Source organism: Oncorhynchus mykiss, chromosome 25 (assembly GCF_013265735.2).
Source record: "Oncorhynchus mykiss isolate Arlee chromosome 25, USDA_OmykA_1.1, whole genome shotgun sequence".
Taxonomy (NCBI): Eukaryota; Metazoa; Chordata; class Actinopteri; order Salmoniformes; family Salmonidae; genus Oncorhynchus; species Oncorhynchus mykiss.
The window spans coordinates 1,867,827-1,888,273 of NC_048589.1; the positions used below are offsets into that span (position 1 = coordinate 1,867,827).

General features: G+C 42.1%; 1 protein-coding gene across 6 annotated transcripts in view; it reads right to left on the reverse strand.

Moving 5' to 3' along the window:
* Window positions 1–6,396, reverse strand: part of nid2a (nidogen 2a (osteonidogen)) — a 113,210-nt gene extending 106,814 nt beyond the window's left edge. For 5 of the 6 annotated variants that reach the window (XM_036962900.1, XM_021584308.2, XM_021584306.2 and 2 more), the window contains exons 1-2: window positions 6,030–6,395; window positions 3,790–4,092 (exon numbers count right to left, since the gene is read on the reverse strand). In XM_036962900.1, the coding sequence (XP_036818795.1) occupies window positions 3,790–4,092; window positions 6,030–6,233 (507 nt within the window). In that variant the 5' untranslated portion in view covers window positions 6,234–6,395. Of the gene's footprint in view, window positions 1–3,789; window positions 4,093–6,029 lie in introns of all 6 variants that reach the window. The other variant, XM_036962901.1, reaches the window with a different exon arrangement.
* Between the last annotated feature and the right edge of the window lie 14,051 nt (window positions 6,397–20,447).

Here is a 20,447-nt window from a genome sequence, read left to right on the forward strand (position 1 = left end):
GGGGGGGGGGGGGGGTGTGTGGCAAGCATACATTTGGGGAAGGGGGTGTTGGGGGGGGGGGGGGGGGTTGGGGGGGGGGGGGGGGTGGCAAGCATACATTTGGGGGAAGGGGGTGTTGGAATTGATGTGGAGGTAGGGGACTGGTAATGGAGACACTGTGCCGAGCCTGATGAGATGATAGCACCCAGACCCTCTCATTGTTGAGATTTGCTCCAAATACTCAAGGTTTAGAGCAGACTTCCACCACTGCATGTTTGCTCAAGGGCTAACACTTCAACAGACCTCCAACAATCTCTACCTCCCCCCCCACACACACCCACCATCAACCCCAACCCCAGCAGGGGAGGTAGGGAGGTGGGGAGATGGACATCTGGAGCTGGGGGTGGTTGCAGAGGCTTGGATGAGCTGGAGAGGTGGTAGGCTGGAGAGCTGTGTTGTTCCAAGAGATAAAGCCATTCCAATCCCAAAGGAAAACACAGAGGGATCATCCAGAGGTTTTTCCTTTCCCCTTGAAATGTCACTTCCCCTCCTCCGAAACGAAGTGAAACACACTGGCTGGCACACTCTCTTCTTCCCCTCCACGTTCGGTCAAGCGGAAACATAGTAAATAACCAAAAGCCAGAGGAAGAGCGCATGCTTTTACTGAGTCCAACTCCTACACACACATGCGCACGGAAAACACGCATGTACAAACACACAGAAAAACACACACAAACTTCATTAATACTGTCTATCGAAGATGTTCAAGGAGTGTATTCCTGGTCATGTCACAGCAACACTTGAACTGGAGACTACCACAAGGATCTGTTGGGTGAGTCAGTGATGACTAGGGGCCAGTCTGGGATCGGAGCACACAAACACACAGAGACACAGACACACCAGACGTCTCCCAGACCCTCTTGAGGTGGGTGTGTGTGAGAGAGGAATGGCAAAAATGCCACAAGACAGATGCCGTTGTTTGTTTGTTGCCAGGTTTTGAGGCAGCGTCCGCAGCTGCAGACGAGCAGGCTGCCAACCAGTCCATTAGGCATTTCCAATGATATGGGAACTCACACACACACAGACGGACAGATGGACAGACACACAGGGACGGACAGACAAGAACACACAAACATGCACACAGGGTTGCCAGACAGGTCTGCTAATTTTACAGCCCGCTTTCATGTTCTCTTAGACCAATGTAATAAAATGTGGGGATAGGTTGTGGTTTAGGGGGACAAAATCTGGTTTTGGCACCAATACCCTCTGAACATGATCCAACAGAAACAGAACAGTAAAGGCCTCTAATCAACAAGCTGTACGGTTTTGATTCAGATTGTTTGGTTTATCTGGTGTCTGGGGGAAAGAGAGGGTGGAACTCATGTTCCCTTGCACTTAGAGACTTCAACAAGAAGGGAGGTGTTTCCAAGGAGGTCTCTTGTTAAGGGCAAGAGCAGAGGCGTCCCCAGAACTAATAAATAACAAAAGACAATATTTCCAGTGTGCCTTCACAGCTGTCTGTTCTCTCTCACTGAGAGAGAAGGCGTGGGCCCTGGTCCAACAGAAAAGCCTATTCATTCACGCGCATTAGAATCACTAGGCGACACTGAATATTATGGCTGTTCAGTTCAAGTCAGTGGGACTTTCCTCATTACACACGTGCACGCAAGCATGTACGCACATACACAGAAATCTGAAGTCAATCCATATCAACCTGAGGGACCCCTCCTTCCCCCCTCATAGCGAACAACCAGTCACTCTTAATACCCCAGGTTTGTTTGTAGCCTACCTGTGGGTAGAGACTGAACACACTCAGCTTTTCATGGTGGGATGGAACAAAAGCTGTTTGGCATCGCTGTACTGCCCCGGCTGGAAAGGGGACCCTTTAAAAACGTCATTATCTGAGCCCCGGCTGAAAGATAGAACGTGTATGTTTCTCCAGATTCCAAGAGTCCATGAAATAGCAGCTGAAGGGAAAATCTTGGTATTTTTCATGAAAGTTATTGCATTATTGGTGTACTGTGTCTAAGACAACACTTTCACAAACATTACCCTCATGCTTAGCGAACATAGTGAACTGGGCAAAATCCCCTCACAATGATTTCATACTGTGTTTTTAATACACAATGAAATTAAACACAAACGACCCTTTGCTAATCATGAAGTGCTGGACTGTCATTACAATTGCTTCACGGGAACCTGGTAAAATGATGTTTGTAGTGTGGATAGCCACTGAATGGCTCTGAATCAGCATGCAGTCAAAGCTATAACCACTTTTGGAGCTAACTAGTGCTCTCAAACCATAAGCTGATGTTGACAGCAGATGGGAGTTGTATTCAAAACTGCTAACTTTGCTAGCTAATATACATTTTGAGAAAACATGTTATATTAATTGGTTAGCTAGCTAGCGTAAGCAATGTTTGGTGGTCAATGAGACTGCAAGCTAGCTAACCAGCGAGGTAGCAAACAATGTAACAAAAGTATAATTTTAGATTTGAAAAATACTCCTTCAAGACACTGCATTTCAGGAATCACAGTAGCAAGTACTACTGGTGCACTCTTCAATTATTTAGTTATTTTTTAAAGAAAAGTTTCAGTTTTGCTATAGCCCTCACGGTCTTTTATGCAATTTAAACATGAGCTTGTGAGCTTTTCCGAGGCGTCGGACCCTACAGCAGTTGCTATCCATTGGAGCGATGCAATTGGTGGCCCAAAATCCCGGGGCAGGGATTAGCGAAGGTTCAATTATAAATGGGATAGGTGAAATCTAGGTTTGTATTCTGTGAATATGTCTATCCAGGACCTTATAGATTCTAGAACAAGCAACCCTAAGAGCTATCAGTGTGATGCACAAGCCACTATAGCCTGTCTGTGCGATTTGAATCCAATACATTGAATATATTAATTTATGAAGTAAAGCCCAAGCATTATGATAATGACTGTTAGCACTAGCAGTGGCAGTCTCACACTGCTCCCCTATTAGAAAGCACAAGCATCTCCATTGAGCAGGGGGCAAGAGTATGGTTTCTCTGGTTTCTCCCCATAGACTTATATCAAGTGTTTTTATAGTGAAAGGTAACACTCCTCAGAGGCTCTACAGAGAATAAGACTCCGAAACATCTGATCGGATTCTAGGATCTTGGCACAGTCAGAGTAGAGTAGATGTTATCTGATTAAACCAAGCTGCTTTCTACGTTTTTGTCCTCATAATCTCTGCAATATCTCTTTAGTAGCTAGCCAGAAATATGCACTCTTAATGATAAGTTACATGCCTAATGGAGGGTTTGAGAGACTTTCACATAACATGTTTTTCTGTGAGTAATATATGACGATACCATTGAAATATAATTACTTGAACATTGACTTGAATGGGAATATCCATTCTAGTAGTTCTATTTCTATGGGTAATACACATACTATGATGACTTGATCCCTAATAGACTGTGAGGGTGGGAGAGAGATGCCCAGTCGCCCTTGGGGGTAGGAGGGGGACGAAGGGTAGAGGGATCGAGGGGCAACGAGTTGAAGTGGACGGTTGATGACCTGGATTGATGACCTCTGGCCAGTGACCAAAGGTCAAGAGGCAGTTTAGGGATGAGGGAGACCCAAATCCCTAGGGGGAGGGAGGGGGGAGGTAGTCATGTATACTTAGTAACTCCCTACAGGCTACAGACTCCGCTACAGAGAGATAGACAGACCGATAGAAAGACAGACAAACAAAATGATAGACAGCCTGAACAAAGGACTGACCGACAGACAGCCAGACGGCCAGCCAGGTGCACAGACAGTTAGTCATGCAGGCAGACTCACTCTATCGGATGGCCCGGTGGCACGCGTCACCTCCTCATATGCGGCAACGTTCTCCCAGGTGGCGATGACGGCATGCGTGGGTGTGAAGTGGCCGCCGGGGAAGCCCCGGTGCACCTCCTGTGCCACCCGGTTGAGAAGGGTGGGCGACTCGGTGACTCGGTAGTAGATGGCACCATTCCCCTGGCTGGTGTCGATGTCTGCCAGGAAGGGGGCGATGACGGGGAAGTCGGTGGGGAAGCCATCGTCCACGTACTGCTTCTCCATAGGCAGGTCCTGGGCTGAGATGATGCCATTGGTTGCCACCTGGAGAAGAAAGAATGGGGAAAGAGTGCAGTGTGGGAAATAGGAATGAGTGCTGAATAGCAAATCGGCCCCTAATTTAACCTGGGAGGTCACATTGAGATTGACATCTATTTTTAACAAGTGAACCCTGGCCCCTAGGCACTCCTGTAGATCTGAAACTGTTTCATGAATGGATACAATAGAGCAAAACATTTCATCCAGCCTATCATAGGGCGAGCTGGCGTAATTAGATAGCTTATCCAATCCTTCCCAGCTAGAGGATGCCTTAGGGGTTTGGAGTTAGGGATGAGGGGCAATTTGGAATTCAATATTTATTGTTCCAAAGGCCAAAGGGAAGACCTCTCAAGAAGTGTGTTAGACTCAGTGATAGTACAGCTGTTGTAAGGGTTACCAGATCCTACAAATGACTTTTTTTCACCTTGGTGTCAAAAACATGCACTTTAGCTTTAAAATAATGTTTCTTTAAAATAAAATAAAATACTCCAGTCTGAACTTAAACCTGTAACAAATTGTGTAGAAATTATATTGAACTTACATTTTTTATCTTTTAATCTGAAATTTTTTTCTTTAATCAAAGTGTTTTCAATCTAGGGCAATTTGCAGCACTATTTTTTGTTGATTTGGTGGTCTCGCAGTGAGTTTATTAACATTCTTCATCAAGAGAATGGGCAAAAATGTATTATTGACAATGAAAGAGATGGGAATGTTGTCATATAATAGCTACAATTACTATTAATATAGCATTAAAATTAGTTTTCCCGATTGTATTTCGTCGATTCTTTTTCGCGATGCGAATATTGGGTCGCGGCTGAGACAACCTGGTTCCCGTGACAAAACCAGTTGAAAACCACTGCTAACTGATAATTGTTTTCAAAACTGACAAATATATATATATATATATATTTGAGTCGAGTTGTCTGTCTGGCGAATTGTGCCTTGATATTTCTATGCTCTTAGAAAAGTTACCATGTGTAAAATACATTTCCTCTGATAGTTTATAGAGTTGAAAACAAGTTTATTCTGACATGCAGCACTAAATATTGCTTTGTTGTACTACATTTATGTTAGTTTTACAACTCTTTCGCTGACCCCGAATGGATTCTAACAAGTAAAATCTGACAACCTTGAAGGGGTAGCGACTCAATGGTCACAGATTCCTAAGAGTAACTTAAAGGAAAGATTCACCCATTTTCAATGTCGTATCGTCTTCGTGCATATCTGAGTGATGTTTGATCGATTCCTGGGATAATTTCAGTTGTTCATGTGTATATCTGAGATATTCGCCATTTAAGTAGGCAAAAATACAGCCAGTATGACGCATTATGCAAAACGTGTCAGACCGGCTAAATGTCTGTCTGCTTAAACGGCGAATAGCCCAGATACACATAAAAACATGAAATGACCATGGGAATCGATAGAATATCGCTCAGAGACGCACAAATACGATATAACATTCAAATGGTTGAATCTTTCCTTTAATGAACTCATGTAACAGATGCAAAGAAAGCAAGTGTTTCATGATTGGTATATAGAACCAAAATACTCAATTGAATGATTAATAATAATTATTCAAATGTCCTTATATATCGGCATATTTTCCTAGTCCATCATGTCCAAAATCGACCCACTAACAATGACAAAGTCGTATTTAGAAACAGTAGGCTATGCTACGAGTAATGAGATGTTATTAATTTAATAATTTCCTTACCCTGAATTTGCCTAGTTAAACTCCATGTTCACATGCAATGTACCCCGACAGAACACCGTTTGACACGTTTTAAAATATGACTAAACGTGTTATTTCTTAAGTGACCGTACTAGGAAATTTCTCTTGACATATTAATTATCGTGCTCATATATGTGCAATGACCAAGAACCCCAAATGTACCCCGAATGCTTAGTGTTCAAGGCAAATATTAGTCATAGTTCATACTCACGTATAGCTCATTGAACTGCGACTCATAGAAATAGAGAGGTCTCTTCAACGCGAGTACTTTGGACGTCTCGTCGTCCCCCTTCTGTAGAGTCAAATCGCCGCTCAGTGTCCCATAAGGAAATATATATTTCCTCTGAATGGCTGTTACAAGATGAACAGTCCACGACAACTGAAGTAGAAATATCATTAATTTTCCCATCGACATTATAAATGTTTTAAAAGCTATGCATTGATCTAACAGAGGTTGATAGGAATTCAGCGGGCGGCTCTTGCATCTAGATAAGAAGAAGCGGACGCGGCGACAGAGCGTTCTATAGGAATTTCAACCCACATAAACTTCTACGTCTGACCCAAGCTTTCCCGAAGTTAAGCGGGAGGGATTTAAAAGTTTAGGGACTGTTGATTGGTTCCACTTGTCTTGACTGGCAAGATCCTGGACACCATCTGGTTTCCATTGGGAAAAAAAAAATAGCATTTTTAAATCCACACGACCTTTTCGCAACTATTATGCACAACAATGAATGGGAACATTAGATACATAATTGACAGGATGTTCATTGTTGAACTTTAGTTATAACAATGTAATTCATATAATTATTTCACACGGCTTATAATTATAAACATTTTATATATCAGTTCTCGTGGGTTCATGTCTCTTTTTTTGTTCAGGGCTAGCCCATTGATGAGTGAGAGAGACATTGTATATTATCTACCTTGCTTGCTTTGACAATGTTATCATATGTTTCCCATACCAATAAAGCCCCTTGAATTGAATTTAATTGAATTGAGAGAAAGAGAGAGAGACCAGGGCCTCGTTTTGCAGTTGCGATGTAATTTAAGCATTCCCAATGGGCACACACTGATTGAATCAACGTTATTTCCACATAATTTTTACGAAATTACGTTGAATTTACGTCTGTCTCTAGTGGGTCACGATGATCATACCAGATGCATCTTTATTTACTAGCCAACTTAAAGGACAATTCCGCCACTTTTCAACCTCATATTCATCATCTCCAGCACCAAACCAGTGTCTACATATGTGAAAACAGCGCATTTCTGTGAGCTGTGGTTAAAAAGAAAGGTCATTCTCTGTGATTATGTTTACATGCACACTAATAATTCATTATGTTTACATGCACACTAATAATTCAATATTTAACTGATTATGGCAGTAGGCCAAGTATGGCAACAGTCATGTAAACACTTTACTCTGCTTACCTTAATCAACGTAAATTTTAAAAAATCGAAGGAAGCATAAGCTGATTAAAACCACTGGTTTTCTGACCAATCTTTTGATGTATTATTACGAACTGGCAATGACTGACCCAGCAGACTCGGATCAGCTCCGCAACGTTATCTCAGTTGGAGCGAACCAATCAGGACTTGGAGACGGCTCTTCCTTGCCTCGTCTCTGCCAACCCAATCACCTGGAGCCAGCAACTCATGTGGGTGGAATACGCCCGTAAGACCCTTTCCTGCTCGGCCACTGGTCTCTCGCCCTTCAAGTATTCCTTGGGATATCAGCCCCTGCTCTCCCCTGCGCAAGAGGAAAAAGTCAGCATACCCTCTGCTCAGATGTTTGTCCGCAGATGTCGCCATACCTGGAAGAGAGCCTGGGCAGTTCACCTGAAGACCACATCCAGGTATCGGCGGTAGGCGGACCACCACCGGACCCCTGCTCCCTGCTATCAGCTCGGGCAGAGGGTAAGGCTTTCCACTCAGGACCTAGCCCTTTCCCCATCTCTAAAATCCTTAGCCCCTCTGCTGTTTGTCCTCTGTTGCCCCGCACCCTCACCATACATCCGACTTTTCAATTGTCTAAGATTAAACCTCTGTCTCACAGCCCTTTGTAATCCTGTTTTTCCTAGCCTTCCCAGTTCAGACCTTTCTGCTTGTCCTGACCCTGATCCTGCCTGCGGTCCTGTACTTGCCTGTCCTCAGCCAGATAGTTTGATTCTGTTTGAGGAAATCGATGATGATGATGAGACAAATAATGAAGGGGCAAGTTCACAAATATAATGCACTTTTATCATACTATTCAGACATTACCTGCTTAAGGTGGGAGCATGTATTTACTCCAGCTTGGCATTCCTATGCTGTTATCCTCAACTTCCAAGTCCACCACAGGGACCTTGCTCCCTCTGTCAATCGAGGTATTAACCTGAGTGATTACAATGTCAGTTAGTCCACACTTCCATCTCAAAATCAAAACCTCTCCCCTCTGTGTAGGAGATACTCCATGAGTCGCCCCCAGAGAAATTTCTTCCCTCTGCCCTCGGAGACTAAGAACTCTGTCAGGAAATGAAATATGTCAAATTGTATGCCGATGATAATGTGTTTGTAATAGTTTGTTTGTGTCCTCACATCTTTGTGGTAAGTTGTGCTGTTGTTTTTGTCCACAGAATTTCAGAGAAAGGTTCTCTTCCTCCTGACTGAAATCAGGGCAAAGATTAAGATCTGTGAGCGACGAGTCGCAAGTGCTGGAAAACCTCTCATCCAGACTTCAAAGCTGAATTGTAGCTCTAAAGCTGATTTTTTTCAACGGAAGAGTTCTAAACAGTAACATCCCTTCACTGATAACTTTCTCTCTGTCCAGACTCCCTCCCACTGCCACTGTCTACTTCATTTGTTTTATAAAAACAGAAACAACACAATAACAACACAACCACCACACCCGATACACAGCAAAACATTCCCACACCTGTCCTTGAACGTATCAAATATAAATTGCCTTCAGAAAGTATTCACAGCCCTTGACTTTTTTTCGAAATTTTGGTATGTCACAGCCTTAATTTAAATTGATTAAAAAAACATTTAATGTCACTGGCCTCCTTTAAATACCCCATAATGTCCAAATGGAATTATGTTTTTCTAAATGTTTTGAAAATAATATTGGGAAGCCTAAATAAGCTTAGGAGCAGAAATAGTGCAATAATAATGCTTAACATGATTTTTTAATGTCTATCTCATCACTGTACCGCACACATACAATTATCTGTAAGGAATTTCAAACACAGATTCAACCACAAAGACCAAATCAAATCAAATGTATTTGTCACATACACATGGTTAGCAGATGTTAATGCGAGTGTAGCGAAATGCTTGTGCTTCTAGTTCCGACAATGCAGTGAGGTTTTCCAATGACTCCCAAAGAAGGCCACCTATTGGTAGATAGGTTAAAAAAAAAAGCAGACATTGAATTTCTCTTTGAGCAAAGTGAAGTTAATAATTACACTTTAGATGGTGTACCAATACACCAAGTCACTACAAAAATCCTTTCTAACTCAGTTGCTGGAGAGGAAGGTAAGCTTTCAGGGGTTTCACCATGAGGCCAATAATGACTTTAAAACAGTTACAGAGTTTAATGGCTGTGATCGGAGAAAACACGAGGATGGATCAACAACATTGTAGTTTCTCCACAATTACTAACCTAAATTGACAGAGTGAAAAGAAGGAAACCTGTACAGAATACAAATACTCCAAAACATGCATCCTGTTTGCAATAAGGCACTAAAGTAAAACAAAAGATGAGGTAAAGAAATTAACTCCCTACAAAGCGTTATGTTTGAGTACCACTCTTTATATTTTCAAGCACGGTGGTGGCTGCATGATGTTATGGGTGTGCTTGTCATCAGCAAGGACTAGGGAGTTTTTTTATATATATAAAGGGAAACGGAATAGAGCTAAGCAAAGGCAGTGGCGTAGTTACAGTTTTCATTTAAATCAGCTTGAAAATCTATGGCAAGACTTGAAAATTATTTTAAAAATAACGTGCAAATATTGTACAATTGTCACGCCCTGACCGTAGAGAGCTTTTTTATGTCTCTAATTTTGGGTTGGTCAGGGTGTGATTTGGGTGGGCATTCCATGTTATTTTTCTAAGTGTTTGTATTTCTTTGTTTTGGCCGGGTATGGTTCTCAATCAGGGACAGCTGTCTATTGTTGTCTCTGATTGAGAACCATACTTAGGTAGCTTTTTCCCACAGGGTTTTAGTGGGTAGTTGTTTTCCGTATCAGTGTTTGCAGCTTACGGGACTGTTTCGGTTTTCATTTATTCTCTTGTTATTTTTGTATTTAGTGTTCAGTTCAATAAATAATATGAACACTTACCACGCTGCACCTTGGTCCACACCTTCTTCATACGACTACCGTTACAACAATCCAGGTGTGCAAATCTTTTAGACACTTACCCAGAAAGACTCACCGCTGTTATCACTGCCAAAAGTGATTCTAACATGGGTGAATACCTAGAGAAATATCTAATTTACATATTTCATTTTCAATACATTTGCAAAAATGTACAAAAGCATGTTTTCACTTTGTCATTGTAGGGTATTATACAGTTGAAGTCGGAAGTTTACATACACCTTAGCCAAATACATTTAAACTCAGTTTTTTACAATTCCTGACATTTAATCCTAGTAAAAATTCCCTGTCTTAGGTCAGGTAGGATCATCATTTTATTTTAAGAATGTGAAATGTCAGAATAATAGTAGAGTGATTTATTTCAGCTTTTATTTATTTCATCACATTCCCAGTGGGTCAGAAGTTTACTTACATTCAATTAGTATTTGGTAGCATTGCCTTTAAATTGTTTAACTTGGGTCAAACGTTTCGGGTAGCCTTCCACAAGCTTTCCACAATAAATTGGTTGAATTTTGGCCCATTCCTCCTGACAGAGCTGGTGTAACTGAGTCAGGTTTTCTATGGGATTGAGGTCAGTGCTTTGTGATGGCCACTCCAACATTGTTGTCCTTAAGCCATTTTGCCACAACTTTGAAAGTATGCTTTGGGTCATGTCTGTTGTCCGGACCTCTGGCAGTCTCTATGGGGGTGCCACAGGGTTCAATTCTCGGGCCGACTCTCTTCTCTGTATACATCAATGATGTCGTTCTTGCTGCTGGTGAATCTGTAATCCACCTCTACGCAGACGACACCATTCTGTATACTTCTGGCCCTTCTTTTGACACTGTGTTAACTAACCTCCAGACGAGCGTCAATGCCCTACAACTCTCCTTCCGTGGCCTCCAACTGCTCTTAAAAGCAAATTAAACTAAATGCATGCTATTCAACCGATCATTGCCCGCACCTGCACGCCCATCCAGCATCACTCCTCTGGACGGCTCTGACTTAGAATACGTGGATAACTACAAATACCTGGCTAGACTGTAAACTCTCCTTCCAGACTCACGTTAAGCACCTCCAATCAAAAATAAAATCCGGAATCGGCTTCCTATTTCGCAACAAAGCTTCCTTCACTCATGCTGCCAAACATACCCTCGTAAAATTGACATTCCTACCGATCCTTGACTTCGGCGATGTCATCTATAAAATAGCCTCCAACACTCTACTCAGCAAACTGGATGTAGCCTATCACAGTGCCATCTGTTTTGTCACCAAAGCCCCATATACTACCCACCACTGCGACCTGTACTCTCTCGTTGGCTGGCCCTCGCTTCATACTCGTCGCCAAACCCACTGGCTACAGGTTATCTACAAGTCTCTGCTAGGTAAAGCCCCGTCCTATCTCAGCTCGCTGGTCACCATAGCAGCACCCACTCGTAGCACACGCTCCAGCAGGTATATCTCACTGGTCACCCCCAAAGCCAATTCCTCCTTTGGTCGCCTTTCCTTCCAGTTCTCTGCTGCCACTGACTGGAACGAACTGCAAAAATCACTGAAGCTGGAGATTCCCATCTCCCTCACTAGCTTTAAGAACCAGCTGTCAGAGCAGCTCACAGATCACTGCACCTGTTCATAGCCCATCTGTATACAGCCCATATATCTACCTCATCCCCATACTGTATTTATTTATTTAGCTCCTTTTGCACCACAGTGTCTCTACTTGCACATCCATCTTTTGCACATCTACCATTCCAGTGTTTAATTGCCATATTGTAATTACTTCGCCACCATGACCTATTTATTGCCTTAACTCCCTTATTTGACCTTATTTGCACTCACTGTATATAGACTTTGTTTTCATTTTCTACTGTAGAATTGACTGTATGTTTTGTTCATTCCATGTGTAACTCTGTGTTGCTGCATGTGTCGAACTGCTATGCTTTATCTTGGCCAGGTCGCAGTTGCAAATGAGAACTTGTTCTCAACTAGCTTACCTGGTTAAATAAAGGTGAATTATTTTTTTTTAAATGTCCATTTGCAAGACCCATTTTCTAGCAAGCTTTAACTTCCTGCCTGATGTCTTGAGATGTTGCTTCAATATATCCACATCATTTTGCTATCTCATGATGCCATCTATTTTGTGAAGTGCACCAGACCCTCCTGCAGCAAAGCACCCCCACAACATGATACTGCCACCCCCGTGCTTCACGGTTGGGATGGTGTTCTTCGGCTTGCAAGCCTCCCCCTTTTTCCTCCAAACATAACAATAGTCATTATGGCCAAACAGTTTGATTTTTGTTTCATCAGACCAGAGGACATTTAAAATCAAATCAAATCAAAGTTTAGTGGTCACACAAGCCGAACACAACAGGTAGACCTTACAGTGAAATGCTTACTTATAGGCTCTAACCAATAGTGCAAAAAAGGTATTAGGTGAACAATAGGTAAGTAAAGAAATAAAATCAAATGTAAAAAGACAGTGAAAAACAGTAGCGAGGCTATAAAAGTAGCGAGGCAGACACCGGTTAGTCAGGCTGATTGAGGGAGTATGTACATGTAGATATGGTTAAAGTGACTATGCATTTATGATGAACAGAGGGTAGCAGTAGCGTAAAGAGGGGTAGGCAAGTGGTGGGTGGCAGGACACAATGCAGATAGCCCGGTTAGCCAATGTGCGGGAGCACTGGTTGGTCGGGCCAATTGAGGTAGTATGTACACGAATGTATAACTAAAGTGACTATGCATATGATAAACAGAGAGTAGTAGCAGCAGCGTAAAAGAAGGGTTGGGCGGGTGGCACACAGTGCAACTTGTCCGGTTAGCCATTTGATTACCTGATTAGGAGTCTTATGGATAGGGGGTAAAAACTGTTGAGAATACTTTTTGTCCTAGACTTGGCACTCCGGTACCGCTTGCCATGCGGTAGTAGAGAGAAGAGTCTATGACTGGGGTGGCTGGGGTCTTTGACAATTTTTAGGGACTTCCTCTGACACCGCCTGGTGTAGAGGTCCTGGATGGCAGGCAGCTTAGCCCCAGTGATGTACTGGGCCAAAACGCACTATCCTCTGTAGTCGGAGGCCGAGCAAATTCCGTACCAGGCAGTGATGCTACCAGGCAGTGATGCAACAAGTCAGGATGCTCTCGATGTTGCAGCTGTAGAACCTTTTGAGGATCTCCTGACCCATGATAAATCTTTTTAGTTTCCTGAGGGGGAATAGGCTTTGTCTTGCCCTCTTCACAAATGTCTTGGTGTGCTTGGACCATTCTAGTTTGTTGGTGATGTGGACACCAAGGAACTCTCAACCTGCTCCACTACAGCCCCGTCGATGAGAATGGGGGCGTCCTCAGTCCTCCTTTTCCTGTAGTCCGCAATCATCTCCTTAGTCTTGGTCACATTGAGGAATAGGTTGTTATTCTGGCACCACCCGGCCAGGTCTCTGACCTTCTCCCTATAGGCTGTCTCGTTGTTGTCATCTGCAAACTTAATGATGGTGTTGGAGTCGTGCCTGGCCATGCAGTCGTAGGTGAACAGGGAGTACAGGAGGGGACTGAGCACGCACCCCTCGGGGTCTCCAGTGTTGAGGATCAGCGTAGCAGATGTGCTGCTACCTACCCTCACCACCTGGGGGCGGCACATCAGGAAGTCCAGGATTCATTTGCAGAGGGAGGTGTTTTGTCCCAGGATCCTTAGCTTAGTGATGAGCTTTGAGGGCACTATGGTGTTGAACGCTGAGCTGTAGTCAATGAATAGCATTCTCACGTAAGTGTTCCTTTTGTCCAGGTGGGAAAGGGCGGTGTGGTGTGCAATAGACATTGCATCCTCTGTGGATATGTTTGGGCGGTATGCAAATTGGAGTGGGTCTTGGATTTCTGGGATAATGGTGTTGACGTGAGCCATTACCAGCCTTTCAAAGCACTTCATAGCTACAGACGTGAGTGCTACGGGTCTGTAGTCATTTAGGCAGGTTGTCTTTGTGTTCTTAGGCACAGGGACTATGGTGGTCTGCTTGAAACATGTTGGTATTACAGACTCAATCAGGGACATGTTGAAAAAAATGTCAGTGAAGACACCTGCCAGTTGGTCAGCACATGCACGGAGCACTCGTCCTGGTAATCCGTCTGGTCCCGCAGCCTTGTGTATTTTGACCTGTTTAAAGGTCTTACTCACGTCGGCTACCGAGAGCGTGATCACACAGCCGTCCGGAACATCTGATGCTCTCATGCATGACTCAGTGTTGCTTGCCTCGAAGCCAGCATAGAAGTGATTTACCTTGTCTGGAAGGCTCGTGTCTCTGGGCAGCTTGCGGTTGTGCTTCCCTTTGTAGTCTAATAGTTTGCAAGCCCTGCCACATAGGAGAAGTGTCGGAGCCGGTGTAGTAGGAGTCAATCTTAGCTCTGTATTGACGGTTTGCCTGTGTGGTGGTTCATCGCAGGGCATAGCAGGATTTCTTGTAATCTTCCGGGTTAGAGTCCGCACCTTGAAAGCGGCAGCTCTACCCTTTAGCTCAGTTCGAATGTTGCCTGTAATGGCTTCTGGTTGGGGTATGTACGTACAGTCACTGTGGGGATGACGTCCTCGATGCACTTATTGATAAAGCCAGCGACTGATGTGGTGTACTCCTCAATGCCATCGGAAGAATCCCGGAAAATGTTCCAGTCTGTGAAAGCAAAACAGTCCTGTAGTTTAGCATCTGCTTCATCTGACCACTTTTTTTATAGACCGGGTCACTGGTGCTTCCTCCTTTAATTTTTGCTTATAAGCAGGAATCAGGAGGATAGAGTTGTGGTCGGATTTACCAAATGGAGGGCGAGGGAGAGCTTTGTATGCATCTATGTTTCTCCGAAAAGTACGATCTTTGTCTCCATGTGCAGTTGCAAACCGTAGTCTGGCTTTTTTTATGACGGTTTTGGAGCAGTGGTTTCTTCCTTGCTGAACGGTCTTTCAGGTTATGTCGATATAGGACTTGTTTTACTGTGAATATTGATACTTTTGTACCTGTTTCCTCCAGCATCTTCGCAAGGTCCTCTGCTGTTGTTCTGGGATAGATTGCACTTTTCGCACCAAAGTACGTTCATCTCTAGGAGACAGAATGCGTCTCCTTCTTGAGCGGTATAACAGCTGCATGGTCCCATGGTGATTATACTTGTGTACTATTGTTTGTACAGATGAACGTGGTACGTTCAGGCATTTGGAAATTGCTCCCAAGGATGAACCAGACTTGTGGAAATCTATTATTTATTTTCTGAGGTCTTGGCTGATTTTGTTTATATTTTCCCATGAAAATAAGAGGCACTGAGTTTGAAGGTATGCCTTGAAGTACATCCACAGGTACACCTCCAATTGACTCAAATTATGCCAATTAGCCTATCAGAAGCTTTTAAAGCCATGACATCATTTTCTGGAATTTTCCAAGCTGTTTAAAGGCACAGTCAACTTAGTGTGTGTAAACTTCCGACTTCAACTGTATGTAGACGGCTAAGAAAAACATATATTTAATCAATTTTGAATTCAGTCTGTAACACAACCTCAAGGGGTATGAATACTTTCTGAAGGCACTGTACATATCAAATTCAAACACAATTACGTCCGTTGGGAAATGTCACAGTCCTCAAGATGATCATGATATTTTTTATACATTTTATACAGAATCTAATGAAATGTAACTACATATTTCAGCCCTTCAGTTAATTATTGGCGGTGTTATGACTTTCCCCCCTGGGTGAGGATCTTTGGGCCGGTTGTATGACTTAACGACTGGTCGTAAAGTTCTCTCTGTTGCCTTGCAGTATTGAGAATGGAATGTCTGAGTGTTACAATAGAGAGAGACTTTGCAGTACTTTAACATTAAAAGATTGCACATTGAAATAATATTTCTAACATAAATAATGTGGGAGATGGTTGGTGGGGTTCGAAACAATAATCATGTCAAATCAGTTGACGTTTTCTGATGTCATTAAGGATGGAATAACAAGATAACGGTAACTCTACAAATGTATATGTCCCAGTTATCAGATTTACATCTAAATGTTGTAAAACATGTATGATTAAATATGATTTTTTTTGTGAAAATATAGCAACGTTTTATCCTTTTAAATGAGATAATAGTTGTCACAAAGTTTTACCGTATTCAGTAACCACACCCACGTGAGCATAGACATTATGCCAACAGGATGGAATACTCTTTTTACATTTGACCAAGCAGGCGGATGTCACGGCCTTCCTCCTCTTCATCTGAAGAGGAGAGGCGAGATGGATCTGAGGACCAATACGCGGCGTGGTAAGTGTCCATGGTCAATCTTTAATAAAGAAAGTAGTGAACACTGAAAACTATACAAAACCAGTAAACAAAATAACAACCGTGAAGCTAATCATATGGACTGTGCTGAAACAAGCCATCAACATAGACAATCACCCACCCAACTCACGCCCTGACCATACTAAATAAATACAAAACAACGGAAATAAAGGTCAGAACGTGACAGCGGATGGTGTTGAGCTGGACATTGCGAATGGTTAGACTCTACCAGACCAGTTATTGTGGAGCAGTGGCTACACGTTGAAATGGTTTAAAATTACCAGACCAGAAAATGGTAAGACCCAAAATTTCAAGTGAAGAAGAAAAAGACTTCATCGGAACATTCAGTCTGCAGCTGTTTAAGTACTTTAGTCTAGTAAACTCAACCAAAGACCACCGCGTGTGTACCTCTGATGAATCCAGTCTAACGAACACTCAGAGACAAAGAAGCCTACTACAACTGAGGACACGGTAACCTCTGGTGGACAACCAGAGACTTACACATCCAGAGACTTTCTGTCAAAATATTTGTCACGGACGGATCGAGTGGTTTCAACAGAGAGACAAAGACATCTAAGACAAAGACATCTAAGCGTAAATATATGTTGCATTTCTAAATCCGAATGAGCGGTTGTTAGGGTGCTAAATATCCAAATATTCATGGTGGGCATATTATACAACTGTATGTACGATAGTTAAATTCCTTTGTCTCTCCTTCTCCCGCTCTTTCTTTCCCCACCCCTTTCATTGTGTAACAAGCCGTCATATCGGGTTAGTCCACTAGGGACTTTTCATTACATTATTTTAGTAATCCATTCAACCTATATTGTGTGTGTTTATGTATTTCTGTGTGAATATTTAGTTAGTTAGTAAATAAATAATTAAGATAATTTGTGTATCGCTGAATCATGATTTAGACTAGGGTTCGTGCAGATTTATGAAGTCAATGACGTTCAGAAAATAAGACTGATATGATTTAATAATAATTAATAATTGACTGTTATTGATGTAAGATATATTTATATCTTTAGAGTTTAATCAGGAGATAGTAACTCGTTAAATAACTTTTCCCGTGGTGCCCCAAGATTCCTAATGAGTTAATTGTTACATTAATTATTACGTGATTAAATTAATCATGTCATAACATTTAATGGTAGTCACGTCATGACTGGGGTGAGTATGATGCTTTCCAATTGACAGCTATAAAACATTTTATGCAGCAATTAGATGTGGTGCGTAATTGGCGGCAGAGAAGTCAGGCGCAGGAGAGCAGAACTGGGTAATAACCAGAGATTTATTAAGCAAAACCAACGGCATCCAGAACAACAAGATAAATGGGCACAAAAATAACCCGTTGTGCGCTCTCGGGGAACGTGCACAAGCACTACAATAAACAATACCACATGGGGGGAACAGAGGGTTAAATACACAACAAGTTAATGAGGGAATTGAAACCAGGTGTGTGGAAACACAAAACAAATGGAAAAATGAAAAGTGGATTGACGCCGACCGGACTCCGAACAAGGAGAGGACCCGACTTCGGCAGAAGTCGTGACATTAGACCTAAGTTACAAAGCTCTCTTTAATAATGGTCACCAATTTTTACATTTTCCAACAAACGTAATTGTGGAGATGAATGGATATAAATTCCTAGACACAATGATATGATAGCAAGTTTGTCCCTTCCTTAATTAAGACTTTATCATACTGATTTGTCATTGGTAAGTATTTTGTTTTCCAGGCAGGAGTGCTGATATAAAGATCAGGACAGCATTTGGTGGGATACCCAGGGATAATTTTTAATTTCCCATGGTAATGGATTAAGACGCTCTAGTCCCCCTGGGGGGGAGTAGGAGAGGTGAATGGAGGGGTGAGGAAACGTTGAATGAATGAATCAAAAAAGAGTTTAGAGTTGAAAAGTGATGCGCTTACTAAAACAACGGTATCTCTTGATTGTTAATAGATATTTCTGTTCTGATAAATAGAGAAGTAGACAAAGATTTCATAATACCATTTTTTACTGAAATTGCAGTTGATGCGGTTACTTAAACAACTAATGTTTGATTGGAAGTATATAATTTTGTTTCGATTTCCGATTTAAAAAGCAGAGAGGTAGAGGAAGATTTCTTACACTAACTTTTTGTCTAACTTTTTGGGAAAGTGGTCAAAGTAGCTGATTTGGGTCTGTCAAAAGTTTACAGTGCATAAAATGTTTGAAGTCATGATTTTTTAAACAAAAACAACAGTTTTTAAACAATGGGAGGTGTAAAATACTGAAAACATCCTGTTAAAGTGGCTGAAGTTTAATGAAAGTTTAATAGTTTAAAAAGAATAAAGATTACAGAGGCCTGTAATTTTCATCATAGGTACACTTCAACTATGACAGATAAAATGAGAAGAAAAAAATCCAGAAAATCACATTGTAGGATTTTTAATGAATTTATTTACAAATTATGGTAGAAAATAAGTATTTGGTCACCTACAAACAAGCAAGATTTCTGGCTCTCACAGACCTGTAACTTCTTCTTTAAGAGGCTCCTCTGTCCTCCACTCGTTACCTGTATTAATGGCACCTGTTTGAACTTATTATCAGTATGAAAGACACCTGTCCACAACCTCAAACAGTCACACTCCAAACTTCACTATGGCCAAGACCAAAGAGCTGTCAAAGGACACCAGAAACAAAATTGTAGACCTGCACCAGGCTGGGAAGACTGAATCTGCAATAGGTAAGCAGCTTGGTTTGAAGAAATCAACTGTTGGAGCAATTATTAGGAAATGGAAGACATAAAAGACCACTGATAATCTCCCTCGATCTGGGGCTCCACGCAAGATTTCACCCCGTGGGGTCAAAATCATCACAAGAACAGTGAGCAAAAATCCCAGAACCACACGGGGGGACCTAGTGAATGACCTGCAGAGAGCTGGGACCAAAGTAACAAAGCCTACCATTAGTAACACACTATGCCGCCAGGGACTCAAATCCTGCAGTGCCAGACGTGTCCCCCTGCTTAAGCCAGTACATGTCCAGGCCCGTCTGAAGTTTGCTAGAGAGCATTTGAATGATCCAGAAGAAGATTGGGAGAATGTCATATGGTCAGATGAAACCAAAATATAACTTTTTGGTAAAAACTCAACTCGTCGTGTTTGGAGGACAAAGAATGCTGAGTTGCATCCAAAGAACACCATACCTACTGTGAAGCATGGGGGTGGAAACGTCATGCTTTGGGGCTGTTTTTCTGCAAAGGGACCAGGACGACTGATCCGTGTAAAGGAAAGAATGAATGGGACCATGTATCGTGAGATTTTGAGTGAAAACCTCCTTCCATCAGCAAGGGCATTGAAGATGAAACGTGGCTGGGTCTTTCAGCATGACAATGATCCCAAACACACCACGTGGGCAACGAAGGAGTGGCTTTGTAAGAAGCATTTCAAGGTCCTGGAGTGGCCTAGCCAGTCTCCAGATCTCAACAACATAGAAAATCTTTGGAGGGAGTTGAAAGTCCGTGTTGCCCATTAACAGCCCCAAAACATCACTGCTCTAGAGGAAATCTGCATGGAGGAATGGGCCAAAATACCAGCAACAGTGTGTGAAAACCTTGTGAAGACTTACAGAAAATGTTTGACCTCTATCATTGCCAACAAAGGGTATATAGCAAAGTATTGAGATAAACTTTTGTTATTGACCAAATACTTATTTTCCACCATAATTTGCAAATAAATTCATTAAAAATCCTACAATGTGATTTTCATTTTTTTTATTCTCATTTTGTCTGTCATAGTTGAAGTGTACCTATGATGAAAATTATAGGCCTCTCTCATCTTTTTAAGTGGGATAACTTGCACAATTGGTGGCTGACTAAATAAGTTTTTTGCCCAACTGTAGACAAAATGTTCATTTATAATGTGCGTTTGATCCAGAAAAAAACAGCTTACAAAAAACTCAAAGTCACTACAAAATATTTCAAAAGTTGCCTATAAACTTTGCCAAAATA